Here is a 26,574-nt window from a genome sequence, read left to right as displayed (position 1 = left end):
AATGGTATTGTGGTTACGTTAAATAAGAGTCCTTATCTTTTAGGGATACTGAAATATTTATGGACAAAATGATATAATGTCTCAGATTTGGCTTCAAAATAATAGAGGAAAGGATAAAGTGGATGGAATGAGGTGAAGATTAGACAAGAATTAAAGCTGTTGAAGCTGAGAGATGGGTACACGGGGCTCATTATACTATTGTCTACTTCTGAACATGTTTAAAAATATAAGTTTAAAAAAGGCTTTATGGGAATAGCTTAAAAATGAAGACACATCAGTTTCACAAATGGGCATTATATAGCGATTCAATACAGTCTAATCCAAATCCCAACAGGCCTTATGAAAAACCTGATAAACTAATTTTAAAACTGATATGTAATAGTGAAGGACTAAGACTGGCCAAAACACGACAAAAGGTGAACAAGATGTGCCCTCCCAGATATCAAAACAATATTAATGCAAACTCTAGAAGACACTGTGTATCATCGTGTATTGGCACCAGGATGAACAAATAGTGAAACAGAATCTAGAGTCTGACTCATGCATGTAGGGAAGGCTGATAATGTACACTGCATACCAGTGGGGAGGGAAAAGACTTTTTTTGTTTTTTTTTTTTTTGAGACAGAGTCTGGCTCTGTCGCCCAGGCTGGAGTGCAGTGGCGCAATCTCAGCTCACTGCAAGCTCCGCCTCCCGGGTTCATGCCATTCTCCTGCCTCAGCCTCCCAAGTAGCTGGGACTACAGGTGCCCACCACCACGCCCAGCTTTTTTTTTTTTGTATTTTTAGTAGAGACGAGATTTCACCATGTTAGCCAGGATGGCCTCAATCTCCTGACCTCGTGATCTGCCCACCTCGGCCTCCCAAACTGCTGGGATTACAGGCGTGAGCCACCGCGCGTGTCCGGGAAAGACTTCTTATGAAGTCGTTGTGGGACACAGGGCTCCCCATATGGAAAATAAATATAATTAAATCCCTTCTTCAAAAATCAACTCCAGGCTTCTATGTAAAAGGCAAAATTATTCCACTTTTATAGGGAAATTTGGGTGAATTATCCTTATGAATGAGAGGTAATAAAAAATTCTTAAGCACAAAAATGTAAGCCAAAAAAGGTACTTTGTTAAATCACACATAACCAACAAAGAATTTGTATTCAGAACGTAAGAGGGAAGTCTATGAATAAATAAGAAATTTTAAAAATGTACAAAAGACATGAACAGGCAGGTCTTTCACACAAGAGGAAACCATACTGAGCAGGAAGCACATGAAGAAATGCTTTGCTTAACCTCACTAGCAATCAGAAAAGAACAATACCATGAAATCCCACCTTACCCATCAGACTGACAAAAATTAAAAAGTGAAAAAACAAGCATTAATGAAGATGTTGTGAAAGCGAAACTACACCACATTACTGTGGGAGCAGTTATCCCTTTGCAAAATAATTTGTCACTATCTTGTGAAATTGATCATGCCCACACCCCACAATTCAGTATTTCTACTTTTACATATATATGCTACAGAAACAAGTATACTCAAAGTCATGTATATACTGAGATATGTACAAGAATTTACAGCATAGTTTGTAACAGAGAAAAACTTAAAACTAGAAACTACTCAAATGTCCACCAACAGATCATTTGTATTGGGTAGGAGTTTATATCTGTTTGTTGTTGTGCATCATTACAGGATATACACACACACACACAGTCACATATATATACTTGATATGTATATTTTGACCTGTACTATATATAAATATATAAAATATAAAATTATATATATTATATATACAATATATATAATATATATTATATATATATAATATATATTATATATATTGTATATATAATATATATTATATATATATATATATAATATATTTGTTTTTTGAGACAGGGTTTCACTCTGTTGCCCAGGCTAGAGTGCAGGGATCCTGGCTCACTACAGCTTCAACCTCCCAGCTCAAGCAATCCTCCTACCTCAGCCTCCTGAGTAGCTGGGACTAGAGACACACACTACCACACACAGCTAATTTTTAAAATTTTTTGTAGAGACAAGGTCCTACTATGTTACAGCCCAGGCTGGTCTCGAACTCCTAGGCTCAAGCACTGCTCCTGCCTCAGCCTCCCAAAGTGTTGGGATTACACGTGCAAGTCACTGCACCTGGCCTGTTTTATATTTTTTTGTATCAAATATATTACAGTTTGAAAGAAGATTTAATTTTTCTTTTAAAGACTAGTTATTATTTATTACTTTTGCTGATGTCACATTTTAAGTAACTAAAAAATGCAACAACCACATGGTTTACAAAGAAATGGCTTGCTTCATCTTGAGGTATGTAGTAAAAAAAAAAACAACTCCAATCTGAACTGAATAAAGATCAACTCCATTCTGAACCAAAAAACATTAAAGCAAAATTTCTTCTCTGACATTTACAAACTTATAAAAGCATTATACTTTCAAAACATAAATAGCTTTCTACTGCCTTCTTATCCCTTTTCCCCATCTTGAACTCACACTGAATGCTATGGACACTAGCTTACCAACAGTTCCTAATTGGTTAAGGGCACAGAAAACAGGACTGGAACACCAGAACCTGTCTGTTCCACAGTTTTGAAAAGAGCCTTTCTAGTTTATTTTCAAGTACATATAGACAAATTCAAACTATCTCCACAGTTATATTAAAGGAGGTGAAGAGGTACAATGTACAGTGAATACCATCCACTACATTCCAAAGTGACTATCTACAAGAAAATAGAATAGTCAGTCCTAAGGCAGGGGAGGTAGTTCCAGTATACTAGTCTTTAGAATTTTCTAGGTTTAGTAGTAGTTAAAACATTTCAATCAGTCTTCTATGATGTTTTTCTAAAAAAGTAGGGTTATTTTTCATTTCTCAACTGATAAGGCTAATTTTCTTCTCTTTATTTTTTAGACAGAATTTTGCTCTGTCTCTACGATGGAGTGCAGTGGCGCGATCTCCACTCATTGCAAGCTCCACCTCCCGGGTTCACGCCATTCTCCTGCCTCAGCCTCCCGAGTAGCTGGGACTACAGGCGCCCGCCACCAGACCCGGCTAATTTTTTGTATTTTCAGTAGAGACAGGGTTTCACCACATTAGCCAGGATGGTCTCAATCTTCTGACCTCGTGATCCGCCCGCCTTGGCCTCCCAAAGTGCTGGGGATACAGGTGTGAGCCACCACGCCAGGCCCTGATAAGGCTAATTTTCTTCTTTTATTAAGTAAATTCATTTAGTTTAAGCATTTTGAGATGACTATGGTTTTATAATGTGATTGTGTGAAATTAAATCAGGAACATGCACATTTCAGAAAAAGGAAAAAAAATGACACCTTTACTATACTCATACCTAATTTAGGGTGTAAAATGTGGTTCCTGAAAATGGAAGTTCTATACAAATCTGTGCCATATGAGGTTATTATTGCATAGTAGCTATGGAGATCCACCATATTTGAGCAATCACTTTTCTGTTTACATAAATTCCCTCATGGAGTACCTTCGGCTAGAGTTTCCTCTAGCCACCTTTCATGGAATTGTTGGTTCATCCTCTGAGGCTACAGTAGTAACTTTGATGTTTTCTTTTTTCTTTTCTTTTTTTTTTTTTTTTTTTTTGAGACAGAGTCTCACTCTGTGGGCCAGGCCAGGCTGGAGTGCAGTGGCACGATCTCGGCTCACTGCAACCCTCCGCCTCCCAGTCTCAAACAATTCTCCTGCCTCAGCCTCCCGAGTAGCTGGGATTACAGGCATGCGACACCACGCCTGGCTATTTTCTGTATTTTTAGTAGAGACAGGGTTTCACCATGTTGGCCAGGCTGGTCTCGAACTCCTGACCTCAGGTAGTCAGCCCACCTCGGCCTCTCAAAGTGCTGGGATTACAGGCGTGAGCCACTGCACCTGGCCTAACTTTGATGTTTTCTAAAATGTCTAAGGTCTTACAGAAATCCTTAGCTGTCTAACTGATCTATCCCCACTCCGTTTCCTCAACCACTTCTCTTGAGCAACCTTGAACCATCTAAACACTAAGCACACTGCACTCCCTTTGTTTCACTGTGGTAAGTCCAGCACCATCACTTGCACATATCCTCATGCCCCCACCCCGACTATTATAGGTTAAAACTATACATCAGAACAACAACAAATGGCAGAAAGAAAAGCCACAAAGGGAATAAGCAACCTTATTGCACAGCATATTCCAGAGTCAACTCCAGACAGCTGAGGAGGCTAGATGTGCATGAAGGAGTGAGGTGGCTCACTGGGCTACAGTGTGCAGTATGGTTTGTCAGTGCTCTCTGTCTGAGCATACAATAAGTCAAACCACTAGAAAAAATAGGTATATTCTTCCACATACTTTGGCTTTTTGCTCTAAACCATTCAATGATTTCCTACTTCACAAAGAATAAAAACCAGTCTTTTCATGACCTGGAAGACCAAACATGAACTGGCCCTTGGTTACCTCTTAGACCTCATTCCCACCACTGGCCCCATGCCTCACAGCCACTCTGCCTTCTCTGATGTTCCACTCACACACCCAACCTTGCACTTACTACTCTAAGTGCTTTGCCCTAGGTATTTGTGTACTTTACTCCCTTTAAACTCGTGCCTATATAGCACTTAATGAGAGGCCTTCCCTGAACACACTATTTAAATATCCCCATTTCTCCACGTCATCCTCTTTTTTCTTACTTTCTTTTTCCACAGTGCACTTATCACCACCGGATATCATGCATACTTATTTGTACAGTAAATATGTCCTCCACTAAAGTGAGAGAGACGATGGTAGAGATGACATCTGTTGTATTCACTGTTACCTCACCACCACCTGGCTCACTGTAGAAATACAGAGTGTTATTGTTACAAATGTACTGTAACTGCGTACATGTCCAAAATAACACATTCCAAGGCCAGGTGTGGTGGCTCATGCCTGCAATTCCCAGCACTTTCAAAGGCTGAGGCAGGAGGATCATTTGAGGTCAGGAGTTCGACATCTGCCTGGCCAACAACGTGAAACTCCATCTCTACTAAAATATAAAAATTGACTGGGTGTGGTGGCGCATGCCTGTAGTCTCAGCTACTTGGGAGGCTGAGGCAGGAGAATTGTCTGAACCTAGGAGGCGGAGGTTGCAGTGAGCCGAGATCGCACCACTGCACTCCAGCTTGGGAGACAGAGTGAGACTCCTTCTCAAAGAAAAAAAAAAAAAGAAGAGTAAGAGAAAAAAAAAGGCTGAGCGCGGTGGCTCACACCTGTAATCACAGCACTTTGGAAGGTCGAGGCGGGTGGATCACTTGAGGTCAGGAGTTCGAGACCAGCCTGGCTAACATGGCGAAACCCTATCTCTACTAAAACTACAAAAATTAGCTGGGCATGGTGGAGGGTGCCTGTAATTCCAGCTACTCAGGATGCTGAGGCAGGAGAATTGCTTAAACCCGGGAGGCAGAGGTTGCAGTGAGCCAAGATCGCACCATTGCACTGTAACCTAGGCGACAAGAGCAAAACTCCGTCTCAAAACAAACAAAAACAAAATAACACATTCCAGATACAAGTAGTATTACAAAAACTCAGTTCTATGTGGGAAACCATTAGATGGGAAGGCAAATAATATGAATAGAAAAGTGGCTTTTTTTTTTCCTGTAAATCGGGGTTCCTTGTTTTTTAAAGCTACCTTAGAAGCTGACCAGTATTCTGATGCTCAATAAGTTGGTGAAGAATTCACTACAGTTCTGTCAACAGCTAACAAATCTTTTCTTTTTTTTTTTTTTCTGAGATGGAGTCTTGCCCTGTCACCAGGGTAGAGCACAGCTGCGCAATGTCAGCTCACTGCAACCTCCACCTTGCGGGTTCAAGCAATTCACCTGCCTCAGCCTCCTGAGTAGCTAGGACTTCAGGCACATAACATCACACCGGCTAATTTTTTTTTTTTTTAGTACAGACAGGGTTTCACCATGTTCCCCAGGCTGGTCTCGAACTCCTGAGCTCAGGCAATCCACCTGCCTCAGCCTCCCAAAGTGCTAGGATTACAGGTGTGAGCCACTGCGCCCAGCCCTAACAAATCTTTTTAAAAAATTAAATTGCAGGGCAGCAACCATCCAATTAAAAATCTACAACCTTAGCTATATCTAGCAACAGCAACTACAGCAATAGCAACTACAGCATTACTAAGTTACTAAGTTTTGGAATACCACGGCTCAAAACATTGGGACTCTATTATACCCTGCATTGTACTATATTAAAATGAAGGAGTAGGAGGAGAAAAATGATTATTTCACTATACTCAGAAAAATGCATTCTATTTTCTTCCCAATATTGGGTTGTTCCTTTTTCACACATGGAATGTGCAAGAGCAGGGGGTGATGGGGAACAAGTGGGAGAGTTGGCATGCAGCACTTTATTTCAGTAAATATTTTAGAAAACTTTAGTAGATGACCAAGCAGCTTTAAGATAAGGCAGTCTTGATATTGTTTAGAATACCGAGGATATGTCTTTGTATAATGTGAAGAAACAAAAATTATTAGTGACTCTTTACATCTGTTTCCTGATGCCAACAAGCAAGCTATTCCTCCATTATGGTGACCACAAAGCCCCATTAAGTTTTATATAATTTTTCTCAGGAATCAAAAAGGTAAGAAATCAGATGTCCACGGAATTTTTATGGAATACTTCACATAAGTGTGTATTCATTAAACAATAACAAACAACTAACATATTAAATGTTGTACTGATACGGGAGTGCTGCGAAGGGAAGAGTGTGGTCCCTTTAAATGATATGGGAGTGGGGACAGCGAAGTGCTGGGTAGAGAAAGGCAGGTCCCTGGCTAGGGCTCCACCCCCACGGACAAACATAGGTGAGGACAGGCACTCCTGCTTTCAGGCCCAAATGTTGCATTTTCCAAGACCACCCTGGCCCGCCGTGCCCCCATCCTGGGCCTATAAAAACCCAAGACCCTAGCAGGCAGACACGTAGGCAGCCAAACGTCGGGAGGAGCACATCAGCGGAAGAAGACACAAGCAGCTAGACAGTGAAAAGACGTCGAGGGAACACGCCTGCAGAAGAGCACACCAACAGATGCCAGCATGCCACCAACTGGCTGGACGAGGCGGAGTTTGGCCGGAGCAGTTAAAGGAGAGCTGGGGCCACCGAGCAGCCCAACTCCGGGGGAAACCATCTCCTTTCTGGCTCCCTCATCGACGGAGAGCTACTTCCACTCAATAAAACTTTGCACTCCTTCTCCAAGCCCACGTGTGATCCGATTCTTCCAGTACACCAAAGCAAGAACCCAGGATACAGAAAGCCTTCTGTCCTTGTGACAATGTAGAGGGTCTAACTGAGCTGGTTAACACAAGGCAAACTAAAAAAGCACCCTGTAACACATGCCTTCTGGCACTTCAGCTATAAAGATTCATCCCTAGGCACTGGCGTGGGGTCAGAACCCCACAGCTCCCCGTCTGTATGCTCCCCTAGAAGTTTGAGCAGCAGGGCACTGAAGAAGCGAGCCACACCCCCATCGCATGGCTTCTAGCGGGACAAGGGAACTTTTCCTGTTTCAGTATGAGAGAAACTCAAGTTGCAAATCCTCTGTGTAGCAGAAAATGTATTTCTGATGTCTTATAACTCCAGAGCCTTATGCTCCTGCCATTTAAATACCTAATCTGTGTCTTCCTATTTTAGCTATTGGTGAGTATACATTTATCATATATTGAAGAGAATTCACTTTATTTTATACCCTTTATTATATAACACGTCACTGCACTCCAGCCTGGGCAACAGAATGAGACTCCATCTCAAATAAATAAATAAATAAATAAAATAAATTCAATGCAATCCTAAAAAAACAAACAAACAAAAAAAAACTAAGATTTACATACGTATTATGAAATATCTCAAACAAGAAAAAAATAAAGAAAAATATAATAAGAAAACATGTAACCACAATCCAGCTTTTAAAGAAGACATCACCAATAGAGTTAGAAAAGAAGAGCTAAGAAAAAATTTCCCCTATGACACAGCAAAACATAATAAGTAAGTAGAGCAATTAAAACAATACGGTAGGGCACAGTGGCTCATGCCTGTAATCCCAGCACTTTGGGAGGCCAAGGCAGGTGAATCACTTGAGATTGGGAGTTATGTGTACAATTATATTTTTTAAATTTAATCCTTATTTTTCCTCTTACGTTGTTACAAATATAAATAAAACAAAATAACAATTCATTTGTTCAGCCAGCCAACAATCAATCATGTATACCTACACTCTCCAAGATATTATATTTGATCCTGAAGATACAAAGTTAACATGGTGAAAACCCATAAATAATTCAAAATGTTGTGGGAGACACTGTAGAATAGTTATTTACTATGCAAAAGGTTCCATGCTATAATAGAAAAATAACTAAAGAGCTGTGGGAATACAGATGAGTATTATCTCATTCAGGGGAAAGCTGGGGAAAATTTTATATATGTAACAATTTATTTAGGCACCTTAAAAAATGAAAAGGAGGCCAGGCGCAGTGGCTCATGCCTGTAATCCCAGCACTTTGGGAGGCAGAGGTGGGTGGATCACCTGAGGTCAGGAGTTCGAGACCAGCCTGACCACATGGTGAAACCCTGTCTCTATTAATAAAGTACAAAATTAGCCAGGTGTGGTGGCACATGCCTGTAATCCCAGCTACTCAAGGGCTGAGGCAGGAGAATAACTTGAACCCGGGAGGCGGAAGTTGCAGTGAGCCGAGATCACACCATTGCACTCCAGCCTGTCTTAATAAAAAACAGAACTTGGAGGCTGGAGGGCAGGATTTTGGTAGAGGTAGCAATATGTGCATATATTACAGGGCACAAAAACAAGGCATATACCAAGAAGTCAGTCAAGACCACTTACAAGCTATATGACTTTGGGCAAAAAACTGAACCTGTTTAAACTGAAAAATAAGGACAATGATATCTTCCTCAGAGGGTTGCTCTGAGGAAAATTAGATGTCAAGCTGAGGGGAATATGATGGCAATACGGCTGTCACATCTTCCACCCACTGACTTCCAAGGCTGATTTATTTGTTTTACCTCAGGTTACTGTCTCCTTTCTCTCTCACTATTCCTCCAGAAGCTATTTGACAGAAGAATACCTCCTCTCAGTCATGTACGATGAATGGTCTAGGAGAGTTCTTGGCATACAGTATTTACTTTAAAAACACTGTTTATTTTTAAACATGTTCTGAGTTCCACTGAACTAGTCTCTGTGGTATTCTCTAGAAGTGCTTTGCAATTACTGCTAGGATTCCAATCCTCAGTTTGAGAACCAGTGGAAAGTTTAATAAGCACCCCACCTGATATGTCCACATACTTCATACTTACAGGCTGAGGCTGTTCTGCAATACAGCAGTTGAAACACAACCAGAATTCACTCATGCTTACAGTCCACAGTATAAATGAGCACCAATGAAGGTTCCAAATCTCAACTCAGGCAGTTCCACAAAATACGCTCCTCAATACGATGATGTCCAGTGATGCCAAGATGAAATTTTATTATTTCACCGTGTTTTTGTTCCTGGAAGTCAAGTATCCTACACAGTCAATTTAATAAAGAAAAATTTGGATTGTTTCCTTTCTTTGCTTCTGGTTCTACAGAGACTCCTTTCTGAACCACGACGAAGGTATAAAAATTGTTGTCTTGACCCACGGACTATAACAGATAGTCTAGGGAAAAAAAAGAGAAAGTAAAAAAAAGTTAAACTTTACTTATCCTTGAAAGCTTTTATTTCTTAAAATAAATATTACCCAAAAAAGTAAACACTGAAAAAAAATCAAGATTTTAACAAACTGATATTCATTCAACAAATTATTTTTTGAGCAACTTTTTGAGTGTCAAGTTCTAGGTATAGTAGTAAAAGTAGACAGAACTCTTTGCCTTCATGGGGCATCCCATTTTATGATTATAAAAGTATGGATTATTTTAATGAGTTTTTAAAAATCACTAATTAGAACATTATGACTGCCACATACAAGTTTCTAATTCCAAGAAGAAATAATGATCACCATTTTCATATAGGCTTCTTCAGTTGAGTCCTTTATTCTCACAGACAACTCAGACAGTAATTGACACAGCAATGAATTCTAAGGAGATAATCAAGCAGGTGCAGTTCATCAAAAACCACAAACAAACTTATCACCTTATCCACTGGAATTAGAGCAGTACATGAAAAATGGGTAAAGGTTAAGTTAGGCTTTCTTCTGTGAATCGAGCTATTAGATCCCTACCACTCCCACCATCATTACTAAAACGCATGTTAGTCAAAATACTTTATATCCCACCGTGGCAAACCAAGCTGAGTCTACCAGAATCCTTGTCAGGCAATTTTCTATCTGCAGTTGGACAAAGAGTTAAACCTATTTTTTCTTTTCTTTTTTTTTTTGAGACGGAGTCTCGCTCTGTCACCCAGGCTGGAGTGCAGTGGCGCAATCTCGGCTCACTGCTAGCTCCACCTCCCAGGTTCACGCCATTCTCCTGCCTCAGCCTCTCCGAGTAGCTGGGACTACAGGCGCCCGCCACCACGCCCGGTTAATTTTTTGTATTTTTAGTAGAGACGGGGTTTCACCGTGGTCTCGATCTCCTGACCTCGTGATCCACCCGCCTCGGCCTCCCGAAGTGCTGGGATTACAAGCGTGAGCCACCGCGCCTGGCTAAACCTATTTTTTCTTTCTGACTGCCAAGCTGTTGACTTTAAGGATGTCCTTAGTCAATAATATCCTATACCTCATGTGGAAGATGGTTTTGAGGTAATAATGCTGACAAGCAGAGGCAAAAGAGAAGTGGGAAGTCAAGATGACATGAATCTCTGATTCTAGGCATCCCTAAGATCAGTTTCACCTGTGCAACATACGTTTGGTTTTGTAAGGCAACATATCTCCCTCTTTAGCCTGAAGTTATGATGAAGTGCGTTTGTATCACTTGCAGACTACTACAACAGTCAAGTGAAGATGTCCAATAGACAGTTTGATATACAGATCTGAAGCCAAGGAGACGTTTTGCAATCATCAGATTATGACTAAAGCAATGAATGATCTCTAGGCAAAACAGTATCATGACAAGCAAAGTGTGCTCAACACAGTCCTCTGACTAAGAACAGCGTTTAAATCATAGGTAGAAAAAGAGAGGTCTACTAAGGAGGTTTGGGTGTTATCAGAATTAAAGAGGAAAATCCGTTAAATGTGGTGTCACTGGAGCCTGTTTCAAGGAGAAAGTGGAAGGCAGTATTAACTGCCACTGAAATAGGCAAGACTGAGGATTATTCCTTAGACTGTGCAGCAAACACAGTGTGGCCCTGGCAACAGCAGTTTCAGTAAAGTAGTGTGGGTAGAAATCAGATTACAGGAGGTTAAGTGAGTGAAAGGAAAGCAGCAGAGTCAACAAGTATAGACAATGTTTGCAAGAAAAATGGATATAAAGTTTAAAAAGTAGAGTGGTAGAATGAAGAAAAAGAGCCTTCCTTGAAATGAAAAGATCAAAGACTAAAGATGTATCAATTTGACTGTGTTCAAAGAGATGTTAACATTTTTGTCCCAAATGGCGAAATATAAATCACTTATTTGTAAATTCTGGAAAGAGACCTCATACATTTATAAGCTTTGCCAACTACAGATCAGTAACAACCACATTACAGGATCACAGAGTCCTGAACATTAACCGTGAAATTAAATTCCTCCCTTTTGCTTTTTCCAAAGCCATGACTCTAAACCTGGAACGACAGAAGTGACGGTAATTTTTGCAGCTGTACAGATGAAGATGTAATGTGAGGTTAAGGCACACATCCTCAGTGTCACAAATCTGGGTAGTATAACAAGGTATGAATTCAGGACCCTGATTCTACAGTCCAGAGGACAAGTCCTCTAACATACAGGAAAATGACATGTTAAGATTTAAGCACACGTCCAGGGAATATCAAAAGAAGCAAAAGTTTACATTTTTGCCATTAATTAAAATCCAGAACCTGGAATGTTTATTTAAGCAGAGATGAACATTCCTTATCTCACCCAAACTCTAAACCAAGGAAGTGGCAGTCTTTGGCCAATGAGTTGGGTAAATACTGTGAAGTTTTATAAGCTCAAAGAATAGTATCACTTACTTCCTCCATCCAATCCTCTTAGCAGGAATATAAGAGAAAAGGCTTAAATATACAGTCTCATGAACATTATTTCAGTGCTGCTATTTAACAAGTTTAATTTCACTCTGGATCAAAAATCTTGTCCATTAAGAAGCCTTTGTGAAATTAAAAAAAAAAATTTTTTTTGAGGTAGGGTCTCACTGTGTTGCCCAGGCTGGAAGGCAGTGGCATGATCACAGCTCACTGCAGCCTTGACTTTCTGAGCTCAGGTGATCCTCCTGCCTCAGCCTCCCAAGTAGCTGGGACTACAGGTGTGTGCTGCCACACTTTGCTAATTTTTTATTTTGTGTAGAGACAGGGTCTCACTATCTCGCCCAGGCTGAGCTCAAACTGCTGAGCTCACACTTCAGCCTCCCAAAGTGCTGGGATTATAGACGTGAGCCACTGCACCTGGCCTAAAGTACAATTAACTTCTGTTGCTACATATTTCCATTTAGATGATGGATCTGCTAAAATATATTCTCAAACCAAGAAGATGTTTGCAATTCCATGGATTTTTAATTAAGTAAATATATGGATCTTAAAATGTTTCAGACATGCTTTGGAATGTGATATCAATACATCTTCTATCTTCTTGCTTTTCTAAACAAATTTCCTTTTTTTAGAACGGTTTTCTAAAGTATATATATGTAAAACATATTTACATATAAACACCTTCAAGGAAGTATCGAATTCTTCACAAAAAGCTTCAACACTGCCACTAATAACTATACTAATAGTTACTTTCACTTCTTGAGCTGAAAGCTGCTTAAAACATGACCATTTTAAAAACCTATACTTTTTGAAATCTTTAGATAACAAAAGGAGAGTCATTTTACAATAACATCAACATATAAACTTGACTTTAAATACAGCTCAGCAAATTCCACACATAACTAAGGGGTCAGACTGGTCTACAGCACAAGAGGGTATTTTAACAACCTCATAGATTCATAAGACATGAGATTTTAGAAAGGGAAGGGACTTTTAAAGAGAACATCATGGAACCTGGTTATTAAATAGCTTATCCAAGGCCACTTAGCTAGTGAGCTTCCTTGAATTTACTTACAAATAAGACTGACATGAGGAGAAAAGTGCAATAGTAATTCTGTACTCAAAATATTATCCACTATCAGTTCCCCTCCTCCTCCTTTTTGCTACCTAAATCAAATGCTACAGATACCAGCTTCCTACCTGCATGAGTTTTGCTGCTGACAACTTAATGAAGTTAAATTCCAACACCCTACCTGCAATTTAATACAAATGCTTTTTAGGTCAACTTCCAAAGAAAAATAATAATGTTTTGATGTGAAAAACTGGACAGTGGAGCATGTCAGGTAACTAAGTTTTTTTTTTTTAATCTAAAATATTTTAATTCAGTTCAGGTATTAAGTATGCTCAGTTTGTGTGAAACTGAATAAAAAATTCAGAATTTGGACTTTGAAATAAAAGATCTGTGACAGTTATAGCATTAATTTTTTAGAAATGTTCAGGCAAGTGACAAACTCTATCACTCTGTTCCCTCCCTCCCTCTCTCCCTCTCTTCTCTCTCTTCTCTTTCTCTCTTTCTTTTTTTGAGACAGAGTTTCAGCTCTGTTGACCAGGCTGCAGTGCAGTGGAGCAATCCTGGCGCACTGCAGCCTTGACCTCTCGCGTTCAAATGATCCTCCCACCTCAGCCTCCAAAGTAGCTGGGACTACAGGTACATGCCACTACATTTGGCTAACTTTTGAATTTTTTGTAGAGACAGGGTCTCACTATGTTGCCCAGGCTTACCCTCAGTTTTTTTAGTTATAAAATGAAATACTGCATTGCCATTTCACAGGTCTGAAATGAGGATTAAATTAGCTAATATATATGAAGGTACAGTATATATTATAAAGAGCATACAGGTTGAATATCCCTTTTCCTAAATGCTTGGGACCAGAAGTAATACAGATTTCAGATTTTCTTGTAGTTTGAAATATTTGCATTATATTTATCCTACCGAACACCCTAAATCTGAAAATATGAAATCAAAAATGCTCCAGTGAACATTTCCTTAGACCATGTCAGTGCTCAAAAAATTCTGGCTGGGCACAGTGGCTCACACCTGTAGTCCCAACATTTGGGACAGCTGAAGCACGAGGATTGTGTGAAGCCAAGAGTTCGAGACTAGCCTAGGCAACATAGAAAAACCTCATCTCTACAAAACAATTTAATTTAATTTAAATTTTAAAACTTTTTTTAAGTTTTGGACTTTGGAGCATTTCAGATTTCTCGATTTGGATGCTCAACCTGTATTGATGTAAGATGCTTTTTTGTTACCAGAATTAAAATGGCAAAATAGCATTATTCTGCTATAGCAAAAACAGGTAATTTGCTGCAAACTTTGAAGAAACAGCCTAAAATCTATCTAGAAAAAAATGAAGAAAATGAAAAAAGGTGAATTATGGTTTTATACAAAACAACATGAACGACAGCTTCAGGCAACACAGATGATTCTTACATGGCGAGAGAAGAAACATGACACAATATACATGGAATGATTTCTTTTCTGTGAATTTCAAAAACAATTTAAACTATTTTGTTTAGAGATGCATACATAAGCATAAAATTAAAGCAAGGAAACAAAGTCAGGAGAATGGTTACCTGTAGGCCTGAGGGCAGGGATTACAAATAGGAAGAGGTGCTTATGGGCTCCTGGAATGCTGACAGTGTTCCACTTCTTGACCTGGGTGGTAGCTACACAGGTATTTGCTTTATAATTATTTGTTAAATAATACATATATCCACTATGCAATTTTATTTTATTTTATTTTTTTTGAGACAGGGTCTTGCTCTGCTGCCCAGGCTAGAGTGCAGTGTTGCAATCTCGGCTCACTACAACCTCTGCCTCCCAGACTCAAACCATCCTCCTACCTTAACCTTCCAAGTAGCTGGGACTACAGGTGTGCACCACCATGCCCAGCTAATTTTTAAATTTTTTGTAGAGACAAGGTCTCACTATGTTGCCCAGGCTGGTCTCAAACTCCTGGGCTCAAGCAATCTGCCTGTCTCCTCCTCCCAAAATGCTGGGATTAGAGGCATGAACCACAATGCCTGGCCACTATGCAATTTCTATGTATTTTTAAACAATAATTTTTTTTTTAAGACAGAGTTTTGCTCTGTCACCGAGGCCGGAGTGCAGTGGCGCAATCTCAGCTCACTGCAACTTCAGCCTCCCAGGTTCAAACAATTCTCATGCCTTAGCCTCCTGAGTAGCTGTGACTACAGGCGTCCACCACCACGCCCAGCTAATTTTTGAATTTTTTTTAGTAGAGATGGGATTTCACCATGTTGGCTAGGCTGGTCTCAAACGCCTGACCTCAAGTGATCTGCTGACCTCGGTCTCCCTAAATGCTGGGATTACAGGCATGAGCCACCATGCCTGGCCTTAAATGATAAAAATTTAAATGAAATGGGAATTTAAAAAGTAGGCCGGGCATGATGGCTCAGCCCTATAATCCCAGCACTTTGGGAGGCTAAAGTGGGAGGATTACATGAGGCCACGAGCTCAAGACCAGCATGGCCAACGCAGCAAAACCCTGTCCCTACTAAAAATACAAAAATTATCTGGGCGTGGTGGCATGCACCTGTAATCCCAGCTACTCAGGTGGCTGAGGCATAAGACTTGCTTGAACTTAGGAGGTGGAGGTTGCAGTGAGCCAAGATCATGCCACTGCACTCCAGCCTGGGCAACAGAACAAGACCCTGTATCCAAAAAAAAAAAAAAAAAAGTATTAATAAATACTGGGCCAGGCTTGGTGATTCACGCCTGTAATCCTAGCATTCTGGGACGCTGAGGCACAAGGATTGCTTGAGACCAGGAGTTCAAGACCAACCTAGACAACATGACAAAATTCCGTAACTACAAAAGCATTTTAAAAATTAGGCGGGTGTGGTGGCAAGCACTTGTGGTATCAGCTACTTGGAAGGCTGAGTTTGGACGATCACTAGAGCCCAGGAAGTTGAGGCTGCAGTACACCAAGATGCGCCACTGCAGTAAAGCCTGGGCAACAGAGTGAGACCCTGTCTCAAAAAAAAACTAACATGAGCAGTTGATAATAATGAACTGAGGAAGATCAGAAGTGGAAATGCAAAACACATAATCAAGTACGAGTGAATACCCTTGCTAGAGACGGGAAGAACTGGTAAAATTACCGGGGAAGGGGGTCTGAAGTTCCATCAGATGCCAAAGAGGTTTCTGTCAGAAATGCAAACATTAATCAATGACCAAATATAAATTATCAATAAAGCTTATTCATAGCTGTAGCAGCACTAAATCTGTCTCAAACTATCTGAAACAGCTGATACTCACGTGTGGTACAACACCCTTTTGAAAAAAATTAACTTATTTTAAGATGATCTTTCAAACTACGTATTTATCACACAGCTACTTCTCTGTGGTTAAAGTCCAAACCATTGTTCCCTGAACTCAGTTATAAAAGACTGAGGTAGGGATGCACATATAATTATCAAAATATGAGGGTTAATTTTTTCCTTATCTTTAAAATGACTGATTATAGATTAGACTGTCCTATAGTTTCATGTAACTATAATTATACAGCATGCACTCTTTTTCACATCTGGCTTCTTTCATTCAGCATGTTTTTAAGATTTATCTATGTTGTCTCTATCAGTAAGTTATTTTTTATTGCTAAGTAGATTTCCATTATATGGATATTATACAATTTGTTTATCTACCCATCTTTTGATGGATATTAATGTTTTTCCAGCTTTTTGGCTATTAAAAATAAAGCTGTTATGATTATGAACATCTGTATACAGAAGGGTTTTTGTGAGGAGGGGTGAAGGTGGTTAATTTAAAAAAAAAAAGCATTAAAAAAAAAAAGAAGTGTTTGTGTGAAAAGAAGTTTTTCTCTCTCCTGGGTAAATACCTAGGAGTGGAAATGCTGGTTAACATACTAAGTATGATTTTAACTTTATTAAGAAACTACCCACCAGTTTTCTAAATCAGTTTTACCACTTTGCATTCCTGCCAGCAATGTATAAGAGTTCCAGTTATTCCTTATCCTACCAACTCTTTGTACTATCAATCTTTTTAATTCTAGTCATCCTAGTGGGTGCACAGTAGTATCTTGCTGTGGTTTACATTTGCACTTTTCTGGTAACTGGTGATATTAAGTCTTTTCATGTGCTCCTTGGCCATTCATGTATTTTCTTTGGGTAAATATGTTCCAACCTTTTGCCCACTTGTAAATTCAGTCATCTTAATATGTTCTTCATATATTCTAGGCCAATCCTTTCTCCAATATATGCACAGTGAATATTTTGCCCTGGTCTTTGTCTTCCGAACAACATCTTTCGAAGAGTTTAAGTTTTTAACTTTGCTAATGTCTTATGCATAAGTTTTATCTCTTAGGATGTGTGCTTTTTGGGTTCTAAAATTTTTTTCACATATCCCAAAGTTGCAAAGATAATCTGTCTCTTTTTCAAGACCTTTTAGCTTTTATTTTTATATCTATAATGTTTTCATTAAATTTTATTTTTTGACAGTATAAAGGCCATTTTTTTAAAAAATTATGGATATCCAGTTGTTCTAGTTCATTTGCTGAAGATATCCTTTTCTTATCAGATTAATTTAGCACCTTTATTGAAAATCAGGGCTGAGGCGGGCACGGTGGCTCACGCCTGTAATCCCAACACTTTGGGAGGCCAAGGTGGGCGGATCACAAGATCAGGAGATCGAGACCATCCTGGCTAACATGGTGAAACCCCCTCTCTACTAAAAATACAAAGAATTTGCCAGGCGTGGTGGCGGGCGCCTGTAGTCCCAGCTACTCCAGAGGCTGAGGCAGGAGAATGGCATGAACCTGGGAGGCAGAGCTTGCAGTGAGCCGAGATCAAGCCACTACACTCCAGCCTGGGCGACAGAGCGAGACTCCGTCTCAGAAAAAAAAAAAGAAAATCAGGGCTGAGCTTGGTGGTTCACACCTATAATCTCAGCACTTTGGGAGACCAAGGAGGGTGGATTGCTGGAGCTCAGGAATTCAAGACCAGCCTAGGCAACTGGGCAGCAAAGTCCCGTCTCTACAAAAACTACAAATATTAGCTGGGCATGGTTGCACACACCTGTAGTCCCAGTTACTTGGAGGGGCTGAGGCAGGAGGAACACTTGAGCTTGGGAGATTGAGGCTGCAGTGAGCCATGATTGTACCACTGCACTCCAGCCTGAGCGACAGAGTGAGACCTTCTTTAAAAAAAATAAAATCACTGCGTAACATTCAATCTACTTCTAAGCTGATTATTGTATTGCACTTGTCTATTTGTCAATCCAATGCCAGTACCATTATAATAAGACTTAGAAGTAACGTAGTCATTTGTGTTCCAGTTATACTGTTTTTCAAAATTGCGTTTAATTTTCTAGGTCCTTTGCATTTTCATACACATTTTAGAATCAGCTTGTTAATTTCTACCCAAAAAAAAAAAGGCTCCTGTGATTCTGATTGGGACTGCATTTATTCTAAGAATTACTTGAAGGAGAAATATATATATATATATATATGTCAAATATATATATATGTAAGTCAAATATATATATATATATACACACACACACACACACACACTAAATTTAGTTGTATCACTTTTAACTTTGTTTATACCGTTCATATCAGGGCATTAAAGCCTTATGTAGTCAAATGTCAATTTTCATAATAGATTAGTGGTTTTATCTTACTTAAGAAACCTTTCTTTATCTCAAGATTATGAACCAATCATCCCATTATAGTTCTGCTAAGTTTTACTTCTATAATTCAATTTGGACATTAATATTTTGTACGGTGTGGTTAGGTAATATTTCACAGCTTACTCAGGCCTTTTCTTTTTTTTGTATTTTTATAAATTTAATAATATATGAAAATCATTATGAATTATACCACAGAAACTGCCAAGTAATTTAATTGTATACATGAGCGAGTAAAAGGCTATTTTAATCTTTTTTAAAAAATGTCTAAATTATATGTTTCTTGTTGAAATGTTTAAAATTACCAAATTACTGCTCATTTGCTACATAGAAGAAATATATCTTAGGTCAAGTTGATTTACCACAAGGCCCTTGTACACATTAAACAAATATATTTGATTTTTAAAAATATATCTACTTTCAACTCAGTTACTCTGTAATCTATGATGTTGACATTAATCAGGATATTCTACAAATAATTTATGTTCTCCTTATTCTTGACTACTTCTAAATCAAGTTTTTTGTTTTCACAAATTCTGTTTATTATACAGGTTTCATTAAACATTTAGAAAAGAGCAAAAAGATTAAGAAAATCACCCATTAGGGGCCGGGCGTGGTGGCTCACGCCTGTAATCCCAGCACTTTGGGAGGCCAAGGCAGGCGGATCACGAGGTCAGGAGATCGAGACCATCCTGGCTAACACAGTGAAACCCCGTCTCTACTAAAAATACAAAAACTTAGCCAGGTAAGGTGGTGGGCGCCTGTAGTCCCAGCTATGTGGGAGGCTGAGGCAGGAGAATGGCGTGAACCCCGGGGGGCGGAGCCTGCAGTGAGCTGAGATTGCGCCACTGCACTCCAGCCTGGGTGACATAGCGAGACTCCATCTCAAAAAAAAAAAAACAAAGAAAATTACCCATTAACCCTACCTTCCTAGAATAATAGTATATTAAATTTTTTATTTGTCCTTTTGTGTACATACCTTAAAAATAACTGCACATGCAATTGAATTATCCCTAATTTTATCTCCTGCTCTTTCTATTTAACACTATGTACATTTTTCCCTTAGTCTTCATATTCATTAGTTAATTACCTGCATAAAATTTCCATTATGTGACTTCATTACAATGGGTTGTTTCCAGTGGATTTTGCCTACTTTGGATCATGCTCAAAACACATACTCATATACAGTTGACCCTTGAACAACATGGCAGTTAGGGGCACCAATTCCCCGCATAGTCGAAAACCAATATATAATTGTTGATTCTCGAAAAGTTTAAGTACTCAACATCATGCTGTTGACTGGAAATTTTTTTTATTATTATTATACTTTAAGTACTAGGGTACATGAGCACAACATGCAAGTATGTTACATATGTATACACGTGCCATGTTGGTGTGTTGCACCCATTAACTCGTCATTTACATTAGGTATATCTCCTAATGCTATCCCTTGTCCCTCTCCCCACCCCACAACAGGCCCCAGTGTGTGATGTTCTCCTGTGTCAAAGTGTTCTCACTGTTCAATTCCCACCGATGAGCGAGAACTTGCGGTGTCTGGTTTTCTGTCCTTGCAATAGTTTGCTCAGAATGATGGTTTCCAGCTTCATCCATGTCCCCACAAAGGACATGAACTCATCCTTTTTTATGGCTGCATAGTTATAGTTAGTCTAACTAAGGCTGCATAGTTAGATTAGATCCCATTTGTCACTTTTGGCTTTTGTTCCCATTGCTTTTGGTGTTTTAGTCATGAAGTCCTTGCCCATGCCTATGTCCTGAATGGTATTGCCTAGGTTTTCTTCTAGGGTTCTTATGGTTTTAGGTCTAACATGTAAGTCTTTAATCCATCTTGAATTCATTTTTGTATAAGCTGTAAGGAAGGCATCCAGTTTCAGCTTTCTACATGTGGCTAGCCAGTTTTCCCAGCACCATTTATTAAACAGGGAATCCTTTCCCCATTTCTTGTTTTTGTCAGGTTTGTCAAAGATCAGATGGTTGTAGATCTGTGGTATTATTTCCGGGGGCTCTTCTGTTCCATTGGTCTACATCTCTGTTTTGGTACTAGTACCATGCTGTTTTGGTTACTGTAGCCTTGTAGTATAGTTGGAAGTCAGGTAGCATGATGCCTCCAGCTTTGTTCTTTTGGCTTAGGATTGACTTGGCAATGCAGGCTCTTTTTGGGTTCCATAGGAACTTTAACGTAGTTTTTTCCAATTCTGTGAAGAAAGTCATTGGTAGCTTGATGGGGATGGCATGGAATCTATACATTACCTTGAGAAGTATGGCCATTTTCACGATATTGATTCTTCCTATCCATGAGCATGGAATGTTCTTCCATTTGTTTGTATCCTCTTTTATTTCGTTAAGCAATGGTTTGTAGTTCTCCCTGAAGAGGTCCTTCACATCCCTCGTGAGTTGGATTCCTAGGTATTTTATTCTCTTTGAAGCAATTCTGAATGGGAGTTCACCCATGATTTGGCTGTTTGTCTGTTCTTGGTGTATAGGAATGCTTGTGATTTTTGCACATTGATTTTGTCTCCTGAGACTTTGCTGAAGTTGCTTATCAGCTTAAGGAGATTTTGGGCTGAGATGATGGGGTTTTCTAAATATACAATCACGTCATCTGCAAACAGGGACAGTTTGCCTTCCTCGTTTCCTATTTGAATACCCTTTATTTCCTTCTCTTGCCTGATTGCCCTGGCCAGAACTTCCAACACTATGTTGAGTAGGAGTGGTGAGAGAGGGCATCCCTGTCTTCTGCCAGTTTTCAAAGGGAATGCTTCCAGTTTTTGCCCATTCAGTATGATACTGGCTGCGGGTTTGTCATAAATAGCTCTTACTATTTTGAGATATGTCCCATCAATACCTAGTTTGTTGAGTTTTTAGCATGGAGGGCTGTTGAATTTTGTTGAAGGCCTTTTCTGCATCTATTGAGATAATCATGTTTTTGTCTTTGGTTCTGTTTATATGCTGGATTACGTTTATTGATTTTCACATGTTGAACCACCCTTGCATCCCAGGGCTGAAGCCAACTTGATCGTGGTGCATAAGCTTTTTGATGTGCTGCTGGATTTCGTTTGCCAGTATTTTATTTTATTTTTTTTTTGAGATGGAGCCTCGCTCTGTCGCCCAGGCTGGAGTGCAGTGGCACAATCTCGGCTCACTGCAAGCTCTGCCTCCCGGGTTCACGCCATTCTCCTGCCTCAGCCTCTCCGAGTACTATTTTATTGAGGATTTTTCCATTGATGTTCATCAGGGATATTGGTCTAAAATTCTCTTTTTTTGTTGTGTCTCTGCCAGGCTTTGGTATCAGGATGATATTGGCCTCATAAAATGAACTGGGGAGGATTCCCTCCTTTTCTCTTGATTGGAATAGTTTCAGAAGGAATGGTACCAGTTCCTCCTTGTACCTCTGGTAGAATTCGGCTGTGAATCCATCTGGTCCTGGACTTTTTTTGGTTGGTAGGCTATTAATTATTGCCTCAATTTCAGAGCCTGTTATTGGTCTATTCAGAGATTCAACTTCTTCCTGGTTTAGTCTTGGGAGGGTGTATGTGTCCAGGAATTTATCCATTTCTTCTAGATTTTCTAGTTTACTTGTGTAGAGGTGTTCATAGTATTTTCTGATGGTAGTCTGTATTTCTGTGGTATGGGTGGTGATACCCCTTTATCATTTTTTATTGCATCTATTTGATTCTTCTCTCTTTTCTTCTTTATTAGTCTTGCTAGCAGTCTATCAATTTTGTTGATCTTTTTAAAAAACCAACTCCTGGATTCACTGATTTTTTGAACGGTTTTTTGTGTCTCTATTTCCTTCAGTTCTGCTCTGATCTTAGTTATTTCTTGCCTTCTGCTAGCTTTTGAATGTGTTTGCTCTTGCTTCTCTAGTTCTTTTAATTGTGATGTTAGGGTGTCAATGTTACATCTTTCCTGCTTTCTCTTGTGGGCATTTAGTGCTATAAATTTCCCTCTACACACTGCTTTGAACGTGTCCCAGAGATTCTGGTATGTTGTCTTTGTTCTCATTGGTTTCAAAGAACATCTTTATTTCTGCCTTCATTTCCTTATGTACCCAGTAGTCATTCAGGAGCAGGTTGTTCAGTTTCCATGTAGTTGAGCGTTTTTGAGTGAGTTTCTTAATCCTGAGTTCTAGTTTGATTGCACTGTGGTCTGGGAGACAGTTTGTTATAATTTCTGTTCTTTTACATTTGCTTAGGAGTGCTTTACTTCCAACTATGTGGTCAATTTTAGAATAAGTGTGATGTGGTGCTGAGAAGAATGTATATTCTGTTGATTTGGGGTGGAGTGTTCTGTAGATGTCTATTAGGTCCGCTTGGTGCAGAGCTGAGTTCAATTCCTGGATATCCTTGTTAACTTTCTGTCTCGTTGATCTGTCTAATGTTGACAGTGGGGTGTTAAAGTCTCCCATTATTATTGTGTGGGAGTCTAAGTCTCTTTGTAGGTCACTCAGGACTTGCTTTATGAATCTGGGTGCTCCTGTATTGGGTACATATATATTTAGGTTAGTTTGTTCTTCTTGTTGAATTGATCCCTTTACCATTATGTAATGGTCTTCTTTGTCTCTTTTGATCTTTGTTGGTTTCAAGTCTGTTTTATCCAAGACTAGGATTGCAACCCCTGCCTTTTTTTGTTTTCCACTTGCTTGGTAGATCTTCCTCCATCCCTTTATTTTGAGCCTATGTGTGTCTCTGCAAGTGAGATGGGTTTCCTGAATACAGCACACCAATGGGTCTTGACTCTTTATCCAATTTGCCAGTCTGTGTCTTTTAATTGGAACGTTTAGTCCATTTACATTTAAGGTTACTATTGTTACGTGTGAATTTGATCCTGTCATTATGATGTTAGCTGGGTATTTTGCTCTTTAGTTGATGCAGTTTCTTCCTAGCCTTGATGGTCTTTACAATTTGGCATGTTTTTGCAGTGGCTGGTACCGGTTGTTCCTTTCCATGTTTAGTGGTTCCTTCAGGAGCTCTTGTAAGGCAGGCCTAGTGGTGACAAAATCTCTCAGCATTTGCTTGTCTGTAAAGTATTTTATTTCTCCTTCACTTATGAAGCTTAGTTTGGCTGGATATGAAATTCTGGGTCGAAAATTCTTTTCTTTAAGAATGTTGAATATTGGCCCCCACTCTCTTCTGGCTTGTAGAGTTTCTGCCGAGAGATCTGCTGTTAGTCTGATGGGCTTCCCTTTGTGGGTAACCCGACCTTTCTCTGTGGCTGCCCATTTTTTCCTTCATTTTCTCTGTGGCTGCCCATTTTTTCCTTCATTTCAACCTTGGTGAATCTGACAATTATGTGTCTTGGAGATGCACTTCTTGAGCAGTATCTTTGTGGCAAACTCTGTATTTCCTAAATTCGAATGCTGGCCTGCCTTGCTAGGTTGGGGAAGTTCTCCTGGATAATATCCTGAAGAGTGTTTTCCAACTCGGTTCCATTCTCCCCGTCACTTTCAGGTACACCAATCAGATGTAGCTTTGGTCTTTTCACATAGACCCATATTTCTTGGAGGATTTGTTCATTTCTCTTTACCCTTTTTTCTCTAAACTTCTCTTCTCACTTCATTTCATTCATTTGATCTTCAATCACTGATATCCCTTCTTCCAGTTGATCAAATCAGCTACTGAAGCTTGTGCATGCGTCACATAGTTCTCATGCCATGGTTTTCAGCTCCATCAGGTCATGTAAGGACTTCTCTACACTGTTTATTCTAGTTAGCCATTCGTCTAATCTTTTTTCAAGGTTTTTAGCTTCTTTGCAATAGGTTTGAACATTCTCCTTTAGCTCGGAGAAGTTTGTTATTACCAATCATCCGAAGCCTTCTTCTCTCAACTTGTCAAAGTCATTCTCCGTCCAGCTTTGTTCTGTTGCTGGCAAGCAGCTGTATTCCTTTGGAAGAGAAGAGGTGCTCTGATTTTTAGAATTTTCAGCTTTTCTGCTCTGGTTTCTCCCCATATTTGTGGTTTTATCTACCTTTGGTCTTTGATATGGTGACGTACTGATGGGGTTTTGGTGTGGATGTCCTTTCTGTTTGTTAGTTTTCCTTCTAAAAGTCAGGACCCTCAGCTGCAGGTCTGTTGGAGTTTGCTGGAGGTCCACTCCAGACTGTTTGCCTGGGTATCACCAGCAGATGCTGCAGAACAGCAAATATTGCAGAATGACAAATGTCGTTTTCTGATCCTTCTTCTGGAAGCTTTGTCTCAGAGGGGCACCTGGCTGTATGAGGTGTCAGTCAGCCCCTACTGGGATGTGTCTCCCAGTTAGGCTACTTGGGGGTCAGGGACCCACTTGAGGAGGCATTCTGTCCATTCTCAGATCCCAAACTCCATGCTGGGAGAATGACTACTCTCTTCAAAGCTGTCAGACAGGGACGTTTAAGTCTGCAGAAGTTTCTGCTGCCTTTTGTTCAGCTATGCCCTGCCCCCAGAGGTGGAGTCTACAGAGGCAGGCAGGCCTCCTTAAGCTGCGGTGGGCTCCACCCAGTTTAAGCTTCCTCGCCGCTTTGTTTACCTACTCAAGCCTCAACAATGGTGGATGCCGCTCCCCCAGCCTCACTGCCACCTTGCAGTTCGATCTCAGTCTGCTGCTCTAGCAGTGAGCGAGGCTCCATGGGCGTGGGACCCTCTTAGCCAGGCACGGGATATAATCTCCTGGTGTGCCGTTTGCTAAGGCTATTGGAAAAGCGCAGTATTAGGGTTGAGAGTGTCCCGATTTTCCAGGTACCGTCTGTCATGGCTTCCCTTTGCTAAGAAAGGGAATTCCCCAACCCCTTGCACTTCCCAGGTGAGGTGATGCCCCGCCCTGCTCTGTGGGCTGCACCCACTGTCCGACAAGCCCCAGTGAGATGAACCTAGTACCTCAGTTGGCAATGCAGAAATCACCCATCTTCTGCATCGCTCACGCTGGGAGCTGCAGACTGGAGCTGTTCCTGTTCAGCCATCTTGACATCGACCTACTCAGGCTTTTTCTAACATCTTCCTTTTCCCACTTAAATCTGAAGTATTTAACATCAAAAACGTATCCATTATTATGGTAGGGGACATATGCGAGAATATTATATTGGCTCAAACATGAAAGTGTGCAGTATGAAGAGGAAAGTAAAATATGCTGAAAACTACTCTTCCATTCTTTAATACCCACATTTCTTCTCCCACTTGTGTGAGAGTAACTGCCATGTTCATCTTTCCCTCTCTTTAATAATCTTCCTCTTTTTCTTGCCACTCTTCTTCTTTATTTCTCTCTCTCCCTTTTCCATCTCTCTCTCTCTTTTTTTTTTCAGACGGAGTTTTGCTCTCGTTGCCCAGGCTGGAATGCAATGGAGCAATCTCAGCTCACTGCAACCTCTGCCTCCCGGGTTCCAGTGATTCTCCTGCCTCAGCCTTCCTAAGTAGCTGGGATTACAGGCATGTACCACCACACTTGGCTAATTTTGTATTTTTAGTAGATATGGGGTTTCTCCATGTTGGTCAGGCTGGTCTTGAACTCCTGACCTCAGGTGATCCGCCCACCTTGGCCTCCCACAGTGCTGGAATTACAGGCATGAGCCACCGTGCCTGGGCCTTTTCCATCTCTTTATCCATATTCCCTAAACTCTTCCTTAGCTCCCTAGAGTTAGAAATAATGATGCTGTGACACAAACACAGAAGGTTTTCAGTTTATTATAGATGATGGACTGAAATGTGTATTTTCATTCTGACT

At 40.1% G+C, this 26,574-nt stretch overlaps 1 protein-coding gene across 4 annotated transcripts in view; it reads right to left on the bottom strand.

Moving 5' to 3' along the window:
- Positions 1–26,574, bottom strand: part of CDC42SE2 (CDC42 small effector 2) — a 137,671-nt gene that overhangs the window by 26,312 nt on the left and 84,785 nt on the right. For all 4 annotated transcript variants that reach the window (XM_063612403.1, XM_055299356.2, XM_055299357.2 and 1 more), the window contains exon 3: positions 9,352–9,693. In XM_063612403.1, the coding sequence (XP_063468473.1) occupies positions 9,352–9,405 (54 nt within the window). In that variant the 5' untranslated portion in view covers positions 9,406–9,693. The remainder of the gene's footprint in view (positions 1–9,351; positions 9,694–26,574) is intronic.

The sequence above is a fragment of the Symphalangus syndactylus genome, chromosome 11, assembly GCF_028878055.3.
Source record: "Symphalangus syndactylus isolate Jambi chromosome 11, NHGRI_mSymSyn1-v2.1_pri, whole genome shotgun sequence".
NCBI lineage: Eukaryota > Metazoa > Chordata > Mammalia > Primates > Hylobatidae > Symphalangus > Symphalangus syndactylus.
This window is presented reverse-complemented; position numbering and strand designations above follow the sequence as displayed.